This window comes from Oryctolagus cuniculus, chromosome 4 (assembly GCF_964237555.1).
Source record: "Oryctolagus cuniculus chromosome 4, mOryCun1.1, whole genome shotgun sequence".
Lineage (NCBI taxonomy): Eukaryota > Metazoa > Chordata > Mammalia > Lagomorpha > Leporidae > Oryctolagus > Oryctolagus cuniculus.
In genome coordinates, this window is record NC_091435.1 from 75,326,022 (window position 1) to 75,338,662 (window position 12,641).

General features: G+C 40.5%; 1 protein-coding gene across 10 annotated transcripts in view; it reads right to left on the reverse strand.

Annotated features, from left to right (window-relative positions):
- IGSF11 (immunoglobulin superfamily member 11) overlaps window positions 1-12,641 on the reverse strand; it is a 324,668-nt gene that overhangs the window by 10,563 nt on the left and 301,464 nt on the right. For 8 of the 10 annotated variants that reach the window (XM_070072174.1, XM_070072172.1, XM_070072170.1 and 5 more), the window contains 2 exons: window positions 2,508-2,630; window positions 1,545-1,692 (listed from right to left, as the gene is read on the reverse strand). In XM_070072174.1, the coding sequence (XP_069928275.1) occupies window positions 1,545-1,692; window positions 2,508-2,630 (271 nt within the window). The remainder of the gene's footprint in view (window positions 1-1,544; window positions 1,693-2,507; window positions 2,631-12,641) is intronic. The other 2 variants (XM_051819023.2, XM_051819017.2) reach the window with 1 other exon arrangement.

Consider the following 12,641-nt stretch of genomic DNA (forward strand, 5'->3'; position numbering starts at 1 on the left):
AAATCTTCCCCCCTCATATCAAGAGTAGAAAAGGAAAGAAAAATCTCAAACAAACAAAGAGTAGAAAAAGAAACAGCAAATCTCTTAAAGAATGCCTTCTTCCTTATAGCACAAATATTTACTCATAAACATATAAATGTTGATATTTTTATAAATAATAAGTATAAGCTTGATTTTTACTGCAAATAGGAAAATAGTCCATAAAGAAATCCACTGGGTCAGTTGCCATAAAATAGCTAGGAAATCAAGCTCTGGGTGTGCAGAGAGAAATCATGTGGTATGCCGATGAGAGCTTTTCCCCAGTGATCTTACGCTGGGAAACACTATACCTACACACAGCTCAATCCACACTAAAGAATACAAGAGTCCCACAGAAGTCACTGATTTAAGAAGCTAATGGGTTTATTTAACATTTTTGAGTACAACTGACCTGATGTTTCAGGCAAAAAGACACAGGTTCTACACCTAAGAAGCCTACACTCAAATGGGGCCGCCAATCAATACAAGAACATTTGGCAAGCTGGAAAGGTCAGGCAAGGAGCTAAATGCAACTTATGTGTGGAGGTGATGTCTGGACTCGTGTTGAATTAGATCCGGGGACTCGGTGAATGAACAGATGAGAGGGGAAGACCTTTGGTCCAGGAAGAGTACCGAGGCATCAGCAAAGGTCCTGAGGCACGAGAGAATGCAGAACAGACAGGAACACAGAGTGAGCAGAGCAGTGGTGAGAGAGTACGTGGCAAGCAGCATGCAGCAAGCAGGTGAGGGGCAGATCCTGGAGGCTGGGTATGTCAAACAAAGACGACTGGAGGAGTAACAGCATTTTCTTTTTTTTTAATTTAAAAAAAAAATTTTTTTTGACAGGCAGAGTGGACAGTGAGAGAGAGAGACAGAGAGAAAGGTCTTCCTTTTTCCCTTGGTTCACCCCCTAATGGCCGTTGTGGCCGGCGCGCTGCGCTGATCCGAAGCCAAGAGCCAGGTGCTTCTCCTGGTCTTCCATGCAGGTGCGGGGCCAAGCACTTGGGCCATCCTCCACTGCCCTCCAGGGCCACAGAAGAAAGCTGGACTGGAAGAGGAGCAACCATGATGGAATCCGGTGCCCTAACCGGGACTAGAACCTGGTGTGCTGGCGCCGCAGGCGGAGGATTAGCCTATTGAGCCTCGGTGCTGGCCGTAATAGCATTTTCAACAAAGATGAGCAGACCAAATTTGAGACAGAGCCAGTGCTGTACACTCTCCTCTGTTATAAATGCCCATGTTAACACGTGTTTTAAACTAACTTCTTTATTCTGGCAACCCAGAATTCACCCCACTGACTCTGGAGATACATGGAGGAGCAGGGGAATTCATTTCTCTCTTGCTGGTTGTGTCCTCTTGTTAATAACCCAGTTAATAAAGCCAGGCAGGACCATGAAGAAAAGCATATACCAGACACAGTACTGTTTGGCCACTTTAATTACCTTGACCATCAGAGTTATAAGAGCAATAAAGAAATGTTAACTTCATAAATAAAGAGAAATATATATTGGCCATGCAGGACAAACCTTATTTCATTAGGAATTTCTTCTTCCTCCTCTTTATTTTTTCTTCTCCAGTAAAAGAATGCCCCTAAAATTAGTCCAATGCAAAAAATGACAATAACTGCACCAGTGCCAATGGCTCCTGCTATTAGTCCAATGCTCCTGGGTTGGGCTGCAAAATATATTTAAGGTGTTTTTTTAAAAAAGGAGACACACACAAAAGGAGTGAAATAGCATAAACCTGCACAACTTAGAAGCACACAGGTTTACTAAATAATATGCTTAAATTTTTTAAACATGCCCAAAGTACTACATACATACAAAATTAAAACTCAATTAACCTTCTATATTCCACACTGGCTAGGACTAACACATAGTAGGTTCTCAACACCTCTGGAATGAACAAATTATTAAGCAGTTCACATCTTTAAGATCAGAGTAACAACCAGAGGAGAGCAGAAAACAGAGTGTACAAATCTACCCTGGCTGATCTGCCACAAATGAAACCCAGCCATCAGCTGGCTACCTCATTACTTTATCACAGCCACAACACTCTGTTTTGCAACTACAATTCAAATAACCCAGAAATGATGAACTAAACAGAAATTTTTCTACAATGCCTGCTAATAGCTTAGACACCCAACAACTGAGGGATTAATAATAAGGGATTAGTGAAAAACACAAGAAAGTCTCACTTTGGCCATAAGATCATTACATATGTTTGACATTTATAGCACAATGATACAAAAACTGGTTTGAGTCTCGTTATTTGGAAGAGGAAGGTACTTTTTCATAATCATGATATTTATGAGAGTAAAAAGTATATTAAGATGTTTATAAAATATTTTAAAATGATTAAAACCAGAAAAATTTCCATCTACTCTTCAGAAAACCTCAAAACATGTAAGCACAATCTTTCACTTCCTGGCTTAGCAAAGATCTTAGAGATTCAGCCTTGGAGTTAACTTCAGAATTTCACATACTTACGTGAAATAACTTGGAGATCCAAAAGACAGGTGCTTGTTCCAATGGCATTAGAAGCTACACACTGGTACAAACCTGAAGACACAGCACTGATGTTCCGGATGGTGACTGTCCCCTGGACCTGGTCTGTCATGAAAATAATAATCAAAGGAGGATTTGGTGGTAGTTAAATTCCAGAGAGCTATCAATGTTTGGTTTCGTTGTGTTTACTGAAGAGGGGGGGATTTGGTGTTCAAGAATGTTAAGGACTCAAATCACTGTATCAGTTTAAAGACTTGGAACTGTAAGGGACTGTCCTAAATAACGGCAACCTTAAAACTTAATCTGCATACTGGCATGCTAAGACCTAAATTTTAGTACTTTTCTATGAGGAAAGGGTGGCCAATGTTATTTTAGAGATTTGATGATCAATATTCACTTAATGGAGACAACACAGCTTTGTGCTTTACAGTATAGACTGAGAGTCCCTTCCAGCAATGGTTACAATGGTTTCTGTCAGCTCATAATCTCCAAGGAGCACACTAACTGCAGGAAATGCCAGGAAAGGAAAAAGAGAGGAGCAGGCCAGAGTGGGGAGAACCTCAGATTTGGATGTAGGTCTAAGATCGTGCAGTGAAGAGAGGAGAAAAGAAGACTGTGCAGGAACAGTCAGACTTTGCAGTTTCATGGAAGTTCCCATGGGCAGGTGGGAGTCTGGGAGCTGAAGGCACCTATTAAAGGAATCTCAGGCTTTGCAGGAACAGGCATGCATTAGCTGCCTTACTGGGCTCCAACACTGGCCAGGAACTGCTCAGGAGAAGCTTGGCCTTGGTGTGAAGAAGTGGATCCAGACAGGAAGCAGGCAAGGCTATCCATCAATTAGGATTCCAACATCAGTAAGTCTGAGCACTGCATTTCCAAGGCCGTAACATTGGTATTATGAAGAAATGTTTTGACAGTACACATCTGACTGTCAACATTAGCATAGTTTATTTTATTCCTGTACATGCAGATGACTTACACTAACAATAAAAATTAAAGTTAATAGTTATTACTACATGCCAAGCATTGGGTAAGCTGTTATATGTATTATCTCAATCTTTACAACAACCCTAAGGGGTATTTTTACTATTAATCCCATTGAATAGATAAGCAGACTGAAGCTTTAGATGGATAATAAGATTATGCAGATGGACATTAGAAACTGGAGCTGGATGGAGGACTGCCTTAGCTCTGAGTTCTAGGTTTCACTACCCCCTCAGACAGGAAGGATAATACATCCAAGTCATCTCAACCATTCAAGATGGCTGCAAATTTAGAAGGGGAAAAGCCTCCTAATGGCATAAGCAAAAACATTAAAAGCAAATCTAGTATAAAGTCCAAATACGCATAGGGCAACACTTGAGGCTATATGCACCCTGGGTTGACTTGTTTTTACATGGAACTCAAGTTTAGTTAAGTGGTTTCTACTGGCAATCTTTTCCTCTAGTTCAAAAAAGCAGAGAGGAGGGTCCAGCAAAAGCATACTTGACCACAGCATGTGTGTCTCTATCAGTTCATTCGTTTGCTACATAAATATTCATCAGGTGCCTTCTTTTGTGGTAGGTACTTTCTGAGAATGGTAACACGAGGTCAATGAAGTCTCCTATCTTAATGAGACAAGGAGGCAAGCAATTATAACAAATGAGATAAGTGCCAGCCAGGGACAGAAAATACAGTGTGGCGAGGGGCACACAGAGGAGGGACACATTATGAGACCCTGGGAAATCAAATCAACTACGGGGGAGGAGAAGACAATGGGCCCAGTGTATTCTGAAAGAATTCAGGGAAAGAGATGCAAGCGTCAAGAATCCCCAGGGTTATCTCTCTGCCTTCAAATGTAGTATCATAGCATTAATAAGATACTTCAATTAATTTGAATTAATTTCAATAAATTCAATAAGGACAGATTTTATTTTTTGCTTTTGTATTTTTTAGAGAACACATTTAAAGGGTTAAACTATATTATATGGATAGCTTATTCAGAGTATTGTGCTTGATAATTATGGACACTTGGATTGTATTATACACACAAAACTCAATAAACTTTGTGATTACAAGTTTAGCACTTGTGTATTATTTCTTTTCTTAAAAAAAAAAGTCACGGTTCTCAATATGTGTTCAGTGGAAGCAGGTCAGTGAATTCACTCAGATGCTTGGGCAAGTCTGGGGGCAGCTGCTTTCTCTTTGCCCACGAACTATCAGATCTGCCAGGCTCTCATTAGCTGTCGCCACCATGTGCTCCACTAGCACCCTGCATGCTCTGTGGCTGACACTTATTCTCATTTACTCTAATTGTATCCCTACTTGTCTCATTAAGGTAAGGGAATGCATTTGTTGTATCATCACATCATGAAGCACAGAAATTAACCACCACACAGAAAGGTGCTCAAGAAATAAAGGTGATCCATCCATAAATAAATGGACCACCTTCTCTTTAGTGTTTACTATGTACCACATATACTGTATTAAGATCTTTATATATATCACTCATTTCATTTTATAAAAAGCTTAAGTTCTACATTCCTTATTTTCTTAAAGATTCATTTATATTTGACAGGCAGAGTAGCAGAGAGAGAGAGAGAGAGAGAGAGAGAGAGAGATCTTCCATCTGCTGGCTCACTCCCCAAACAGCCACAACAGCCAGGGCCACGCCAGGAAAAAGCCAGGAGCCCAGAACTCCATGTAGGTCTCCCAAATGGGTGGCAGGGGCCAAGAACTTTGCCAGGTGTATTAACAGCTAGCTGGATGGGATGCAGAGAAGCCAGGCTTGAACTGGCATTCATATGCCATGCAGGTGTTGCAAGCAGCTGCTTAACCTGCTGCACAGGCCCTGCATTCCTTACTTATTAAAGATGAGAAATCTCAGAGAATCTACATAATTCATCCAAGATCACATAGCACACAAGTAGTAGCAATCTAGAAAGTCAGGTCTTTCCAAGCTCAAAGCTCATAATCACCAAACATACACTTGTTTTTCAGCAAGGCATTTAAAACAACGCTTATTCTAAAGGGTGCATCTAAAAGCTATTTCCTAACCATGTTAACATTCCACTGCTGTTAGTATTATAAACTAAGCCATCTGCCTAACTCCCTCTTCAACACATGCCAAACTTTTATCATGCAAGTAAAGCAACTAACCCCACACTTCCACACACTGTGCTGCTGCTGTTTCTTTGATTTCTTTCCCCCAACCCCTGAAATTCTAGGAATTTGATCAGCTCACATCAAATCAGTACTTTTGTTGATATTTCCTTAGAGACAATTTGGGAAATTTTAAATAGCTGCTCTAAGCACCATGCTGGCATGTAAAAAAGAGGGAAACTCTTAAAGATTATTGTTTTAGCAAGGTATTTAAAAAATAAATATAGGTGAGGTTGCTGCTCTTTGCTTTGTCCCTGTAGACTCAGACACCGTTAGCAGTTGCAGTAAGAAAGTCTTAACAAATGAAGTTGCCATACCATAGCAGAGCTAACTCAGAATGCAATCAGGGAACAAGACAGATGCATTGATAACAGAGGATTAACCAGAAACAAACAAGGCAAAGCAGAGATGGGAGCAATCTTCAGCAAACACCAGGCTGTTTGCAGCCACAAAGCACACTGGTAGGGCTCATTCCTCAATCTGTCAGTTTGCTTGGCCTGTTCTGGCACAGAAGTAATTTGCTGAAATGAAGTTAGCAAATAAATGTTCTTTTGATCTTCATTCTTTTAAAGAACCAGGGAAGCTCTGTTGTGTGGAACTACAAAATTTGGAGAGCTCGAAGGACTGCAAAACCCAGTCAGTTTCAGCTCACAGCCAACACTTTATACCACACCAACTGCACTTGCCCTCGCATGTCCCTGTTAGACAGGAACAGATCCGAGTGTATATTCTACTTCATCCATTCTCCTTAACTCCAAAACCCCACCTGCGTCAGCCCAGTGCTTGGGGTCCCCTGAGAGCATGTGCTGTGGAGTCACGCAGCCTGGGTTTCAATCTGCTGTCCTTGCTGCTAGTTACGTGGTCCTGTGGATGCGACCTGTTCTCCCTCTTTGTTTTGGTTTCCTCACCTGTAATCTGCAGCTACCAAACAGCCTGCACATCACAGGTCTCGGTGAGGACTAAATGAGATAGTGCATGTAATGAGCTCAGTACAGTGCCAAAAATGTTTCCAGGAGGGAATTCCTTCCTGGCATTTCTTGAGAAGTTTACATTTTTTTTTCCTGAATAATGAAAATAATGAGTCAAAAATGTCTACAGTCTCCATATTCCCAAAAGATATTAATCTTCATGATTTGGAGATGACAGAAATAATTCCTAAATCATTAATTATTCTGTATTTTATCTGATTTATATACTTTAAATAACAAATGCCCATAATAAACAGTGTATCATTTCTTATACTAAAGTCTTAGAAGCACTCTGTTGAAAATGACATAATAATAAATGCATGGTTTCTCATCATTTGGGCAAACATACTGTGACAAAATTATGTATTTTAATAACATAAAAATGATCTCAACTTGAAATAGACAGTTCATGACTTAAAAGTTGAAAACAAGAAACATTAACACAATAACACAAAGTGTTTTTTCTTTCATACTCTGTTGAACTTTTTACTTAGTGTAGTATTTTTTTAGGGTATTCTTTTTTTTTTATTTTTTATTTTTGGACAGGCAGAGTGGACAGTGAGAGAGAGAGACAGAGAGAAAGGTCTTCCTTTTGCCGTTGGTTCACCCTCCAATGGCTGCTGCGGCCTGCACGCTGCAGCCGGCGCACCGCGCTGATCCAATGGCAGGAGCCACGTGCTTCTCCTGGTCTCCCATGGGGTGCAGGGCCCAAGCACTTGGGCCATCCTCCACTGCACTCCCTGGCCACAGCAGAGAGCTGGCCTGAAAGAGGGGCAACCGGGACAGAATCCGGCGCCCCGACCGGGACTAGAACCCGGTGTGCCGGCGTCGCAAGGCGGAGGATTAGCCTAGTGAGCCACAGCGCCGGCTCTTAGTGTAGTATTAATCTTATGAGTATGAAGTAAACTGAAAATAGATCTTTGTAAAAATTAAGAGTGGAAGACCGGTGCTGTGGCGTAGCAGATAAAGTCGCCACCTGCAGTGCCAGAATCCCATGTGGGTGCCAATTCAAGTCCTGGCTGTTCCACTTCGGATCCAGCTCTCTGCTATGGCTTGGGAAAGCAGCAGAGGATGGCCCAAGTCCTCGGGCTCCTGCACGGCTAGGAGACCTGTAAGAAGCTCCTGACTCCTGGCTTCAGATAGCTCAGCTCCAGCTTCTGTGGCCATTTGGGGAATGAACCAGCAGATGGAAGACCTCTCTTTCTCTCTGCCTCTGGCCTCTCTGTTTTCTTTCAGATAAAGAAAGAAATCTTTTAAAAAAATTAAGAGTGGGAATAGGAGATGGAGGGGGAAGAAGGGTGGGAGCGTGGGTGGGTGGGAGGGAAGTATCATTAAATTCCTAAATCTGTACATATTAAATACACAAAATTGTGCACCTTAAGTAAAATCTAAGAAAAGGAAAAATAAGAAAACTTAAAGATAATAAATGTAATATTTAAACTTCATCCTCCATAACTCTTAAAGAGAAGTTTACAACAGTATACAGACTTGTCTTTGCTTCAAGACAAATTTTCCAGATACAGAAAGTTTTTTATTGATTCTTGTGCTGATGTCTTGACTTGAAGATGGAGATGGAGCAGGAGGAAGGGAGAGCATGTCCCTCTAAGAGAAAAAGCTTCTTCCAGATGCATGTTAGGATATATGCTGCTTTAGATGAGCTCACTTCCTCTGCTCAGTGATGAAATACTTTATCTGCTTGTTCCATGTCTGGTTTTTCCATTAACACATACCCTGCCTTTGTCAATTCACATTTAAATCTATTTCAAACTTCATGTGTAGATATTCCAAAGCGTTAACAAGAAAATGAAGCCTATGGCAAATGTTCTAACACTGGAAAACCCCAACAAACATTAGTGAGAAATATTTAAATAACACAATATTTGGATCTCCTGGTATTAACAACATTACTTAGAATCACACATCAAAATCACCAAGTTGGAATCCCCTGGCATGTTTCTAACTCTACCGTTTGGGGCACGTCTGATTGAGCATGTGCCAAACTGTACATCTTCTCCCTCTCTTATTCCCACTCTTATATTTAACAGGGATCACTTTTCAGTTAAATTTAAACACCTAAGAATAATTGTGTGTTAATTACAAAGTTCAACCAAGAATATTAAGTAGAACAAAAAAAATACTAAAAGGGATAAAGTATTACATTGTAAATCAACAGGACAAGGGCTGATCAAGTCACTGTTTCTCAGTGTCCATTTCACTTCAACAGGTTTCCTTTTAGGTGCTCCGTTAGTTGTCACCGATCAGGGAGAATATATGATATTTGTCCCTTTGGGACTGGCTTATTTCACTCAGCATCATGTTTTCCAGATTTCTCCATTTTGTTGCAAATGACTGGATTTCACTGTTTTTTACTGCTGTATAGTATTCTATAGAGTACATATTCCATAATTTCTTTATCCAGTTTACTGTTGAAGGGCATTTAGGTTGATTCCAGGTCTTAACTATTGTGAATTGAGCTGCAATAAACATTAAGGTGCAAACAGCTCTTTTATTTGCCAATTTAATTTCCTTTGGGTAAATTCCAAGGAGTGGGATGGCTGGGTTGTATGATAGGGTTATATTCAGGTTTCCGAGGAATCTCCAAACTGACTTCCATAGTGGCTTTACTGGGTTGCATTCCCACCAACAGTGGGTTAGTGTCCATTTTTCCCCACATCCTCGCCAGCATCTGTTGTTGGTAGATTTCTGTATGTGAGCCATTCTAACTGGGATGAGGTGAAACCTCATTGTGGTTTTGATTTGCATTTCCCTGATTGCTAGTGATCTTGAACATTTTTCATGTGCCTGTTGGTCATTTGGATTTCCTCTTTTTGAAAAATGTCTATTGATGTCCTTGGCCCATCTCTTCAGTGGGTTGTTTGTTTTGTTGTTGTGGAGTTTCTTGATCTCTTTGTAGATTCTGGTTATTAATCCTTTATCTGTTGCATAGTTTGCAAATAATTTCTCCCATTCTGAAGTTGCCTCTTTATTTGGCTGAGTGTTTCTTTTGCAGTGTAGAAGCTTCTCAATTTGATGCATTTCCATTTGTCAATTTTGGCTTTGATTGCTTGTGTCTCTGGGGTCTTCTCTAAGAACTCTTTGCCTATGCCAATGTGCTGCAGGGTCTTCCCATTCTGTTGGTTGCCTCTTCACTTTCCTTACTGTTTCTTTTGAAGTACAGAAACTTCTCAATTTGATGTAATCCCAATTGCTACTTTTGGCTTTGACTGCCTGTACCTCTGGGGTCTTTTCCAAGAAGTCTTTGCCTGTGCCTATATCTTACAGGGTTTCTCCTATGTTCTCTAATAATTTGATGGTGTCGGGTCATAGATTTAGATCTTTTATCCATGTTGAGTGGATTTTTGCGTAAGGTGTAAGGTAGGGGTCTTGCTTCATGCTTCTGCACGTGGAAACCCAGTTTTCCCAGCACCATTTATTGAATAGACTGTCCTTGCTCCAGGAATTGGTTTTAGATCCTTGATCAAATATAAGTTGGCTGTAGATGTTTGTATTGATCCCATCAAGGGGGCATGTACCAATGCCAAGTCACTAGTCAAAGTGATCAGTTTCAGTTTACAATTGATCATAATGATAGGATTAAGTCAAAAGGCTCACATAAACAAGACTAAGTCTGCTAATACTAACTGATAGAATTAAAAAAGAGAGAACGATCCAACATGGGAAGCAGGATACATAGCTGATTCGTAGAATGGCAGATGTCCTAAACAGCACTCTGGCCTCAGAATCAGCCCTTAAGGCATTCGGAACTGGCTGAAGAGCCCATGAGAGTATTTTAGGCATGGAAAGCCAAGACACTCTGGCAAAAAAAAAAAAAAAAAAAAAAAAAAGTAAAAAAAGACCTAAATGAAAGATCTCTGTGAGTGAGATCCCAGTGGAAAGAATGGGCCATCAAAAAAGGAGGTACCTTTAGAGAACTTCCACTTTTACTATAACTTTGTCTAAATAAGATCGGAGTTGGCAAACTCTAAAGGCTTCCATGGCCTTGTTAACTCATGACAAGAGCCTAGGGTGATTACTGACACCATAAACAAGAGTGTCAATTGTTAAATCAACAACAGGAGTCACTGTGCACTTTCTCCCCATATAGGATCTCTGTCCTTAATGTGTTGTACAATGTGAATTAATGGTATAACTAGTACTCAAACAGTACTTTACACTTTGTGTTTCTGTGTGGGTGCAAACTGTTGAAATCTTTACTTAATATATACTAAATTAATCTTTTATATATAAAGATAATTGAAAATGAATCTTGATGTGAATGGGATGGGAGAGGGAGCAGGAGATGGGAGGGTTGTGGGTGTGAGGGAAGTTATGGGGAGGAAAAGCCACTGTAATCCAAAAGTTGTACTTTGGAAATTTATATTTATTAAAGAAAAGTTAACAAAATAAAAATTAAAAAGTAAACAAAAAAGAAAAAATCACCAAGAATATGTAAAATATATTAATATTTATTAGCAAGAATGATTCACTAATAGCAGCAAGACAACACATATTTATGGTAACAGCTATAAGTTAGACCAACTGACTAGATTTTGATCACTTCTCTCCAACACATCTCTGTCTGGGTTTCCAGAAATATAACTCTTGCTTTTAACTTTACTTGCTTTTAACTTTACTTCAGTGCATTCTTTGTGTTGATATTTCTCTATGTTAACTGTTATACTTTAATTTTTAAAGTGATATGGCACATGAAGAAGTGTTATCACTATCATTACTTCAATTCCCACCTGCAGGTCCTAGAGGTCACTAACCTTCTTCAAGCAAACATCTACAAATTCCTTCTCTAAGTTAACATGGCAACATTTATTCAGTTGTCCACAACAGAAATCAGGTAATTCCAACTCTTTATTGAGTTCCAACATCTAATCAAGCCTTGCATCTTGTTGTTATTTGTCTTCAGTCTCTCCTGAATCATACCCTTCCACCTGTTCCTTCTCCATCCTCATCACTAGGGACTTGGTTCAAGCCCTATTCATTCCTTGGTATAGCTATTATCAAAGCTTCTGATCTGTGACTTACCTGGCAATCTTTCACACTGATTGCTCACGCTGTTTCTAAAATGTACATCTGACTGTCTTCTCTCACTTTCATACATGTCACTGGATATTGTTTTTTTAATTAAATAATTTTTATTTATTTATTTTTAAAGATTCATTTATTTACTTGAAAGAGTTACACACAGAGAGAAGGACAGGCAAAGGGTGGGGGTGGGACGGAGAGAGAGAGAGAGAAAGGGAGAGAGGTAGGTCTTCCATCCGCTGGTTCACTCCTCAATTGGCTGCAATGGCCAGAGCTGCGCTGATCAAAAGCCAGGAGCTAGGAGCTTCTTCCAAGCCTTCCATGAGGGCCCAGGGGCCCAAGGATTTGAGCCATCTTCCACTGTTTTCCCAGGCTATAGCAGAAAGCTGGATTGGAAGTGGAGCAGCTGGGACATGAACTGGTGGCCATATGGAATACCGGCACTGCAGGCAGCAGCTTTACCCAAATGCCACAGCGCTGGCCCCCATGTCACTGAATATTGAATCTCACAGATAACATCTGAATTCCTTGCCTGTTAAATATAGCCTTTCATGATCAGGACTGGACCTTGCCAAGTATTTTCTAGCCAAATTCCCATAAACATCAGAAGTAAAAGGATGGGGTCGGCGCTTTAGCTAGTGGGTTAAGTCACCACCTGCAGTGCTGGCATCATATATGGGCACCACATCATGTCCTGGCTGCTCCACTTCCAATTCAGCTCTCTGCCTTGGCTGGGGAAAGCAGTGGAAGATGGCCCAAGTCCTTGGGCCCCTGCACCCACATGGGAGACCCAGAAGAAGCTCCTGGCTCCTGGCTTCAGATCTGCCTGACCCTAGCCATTGTGGCCATTTGGAAAGTGATCCAGGGGATGGAAGAGATCTCTCTTTGCCTCTGCCTCTGCTTCTCTAACTTTACCTTCCAAATAAATCATTTTTTTAAAAAAAAAGAAGTAAAAGAATGATAACTACCA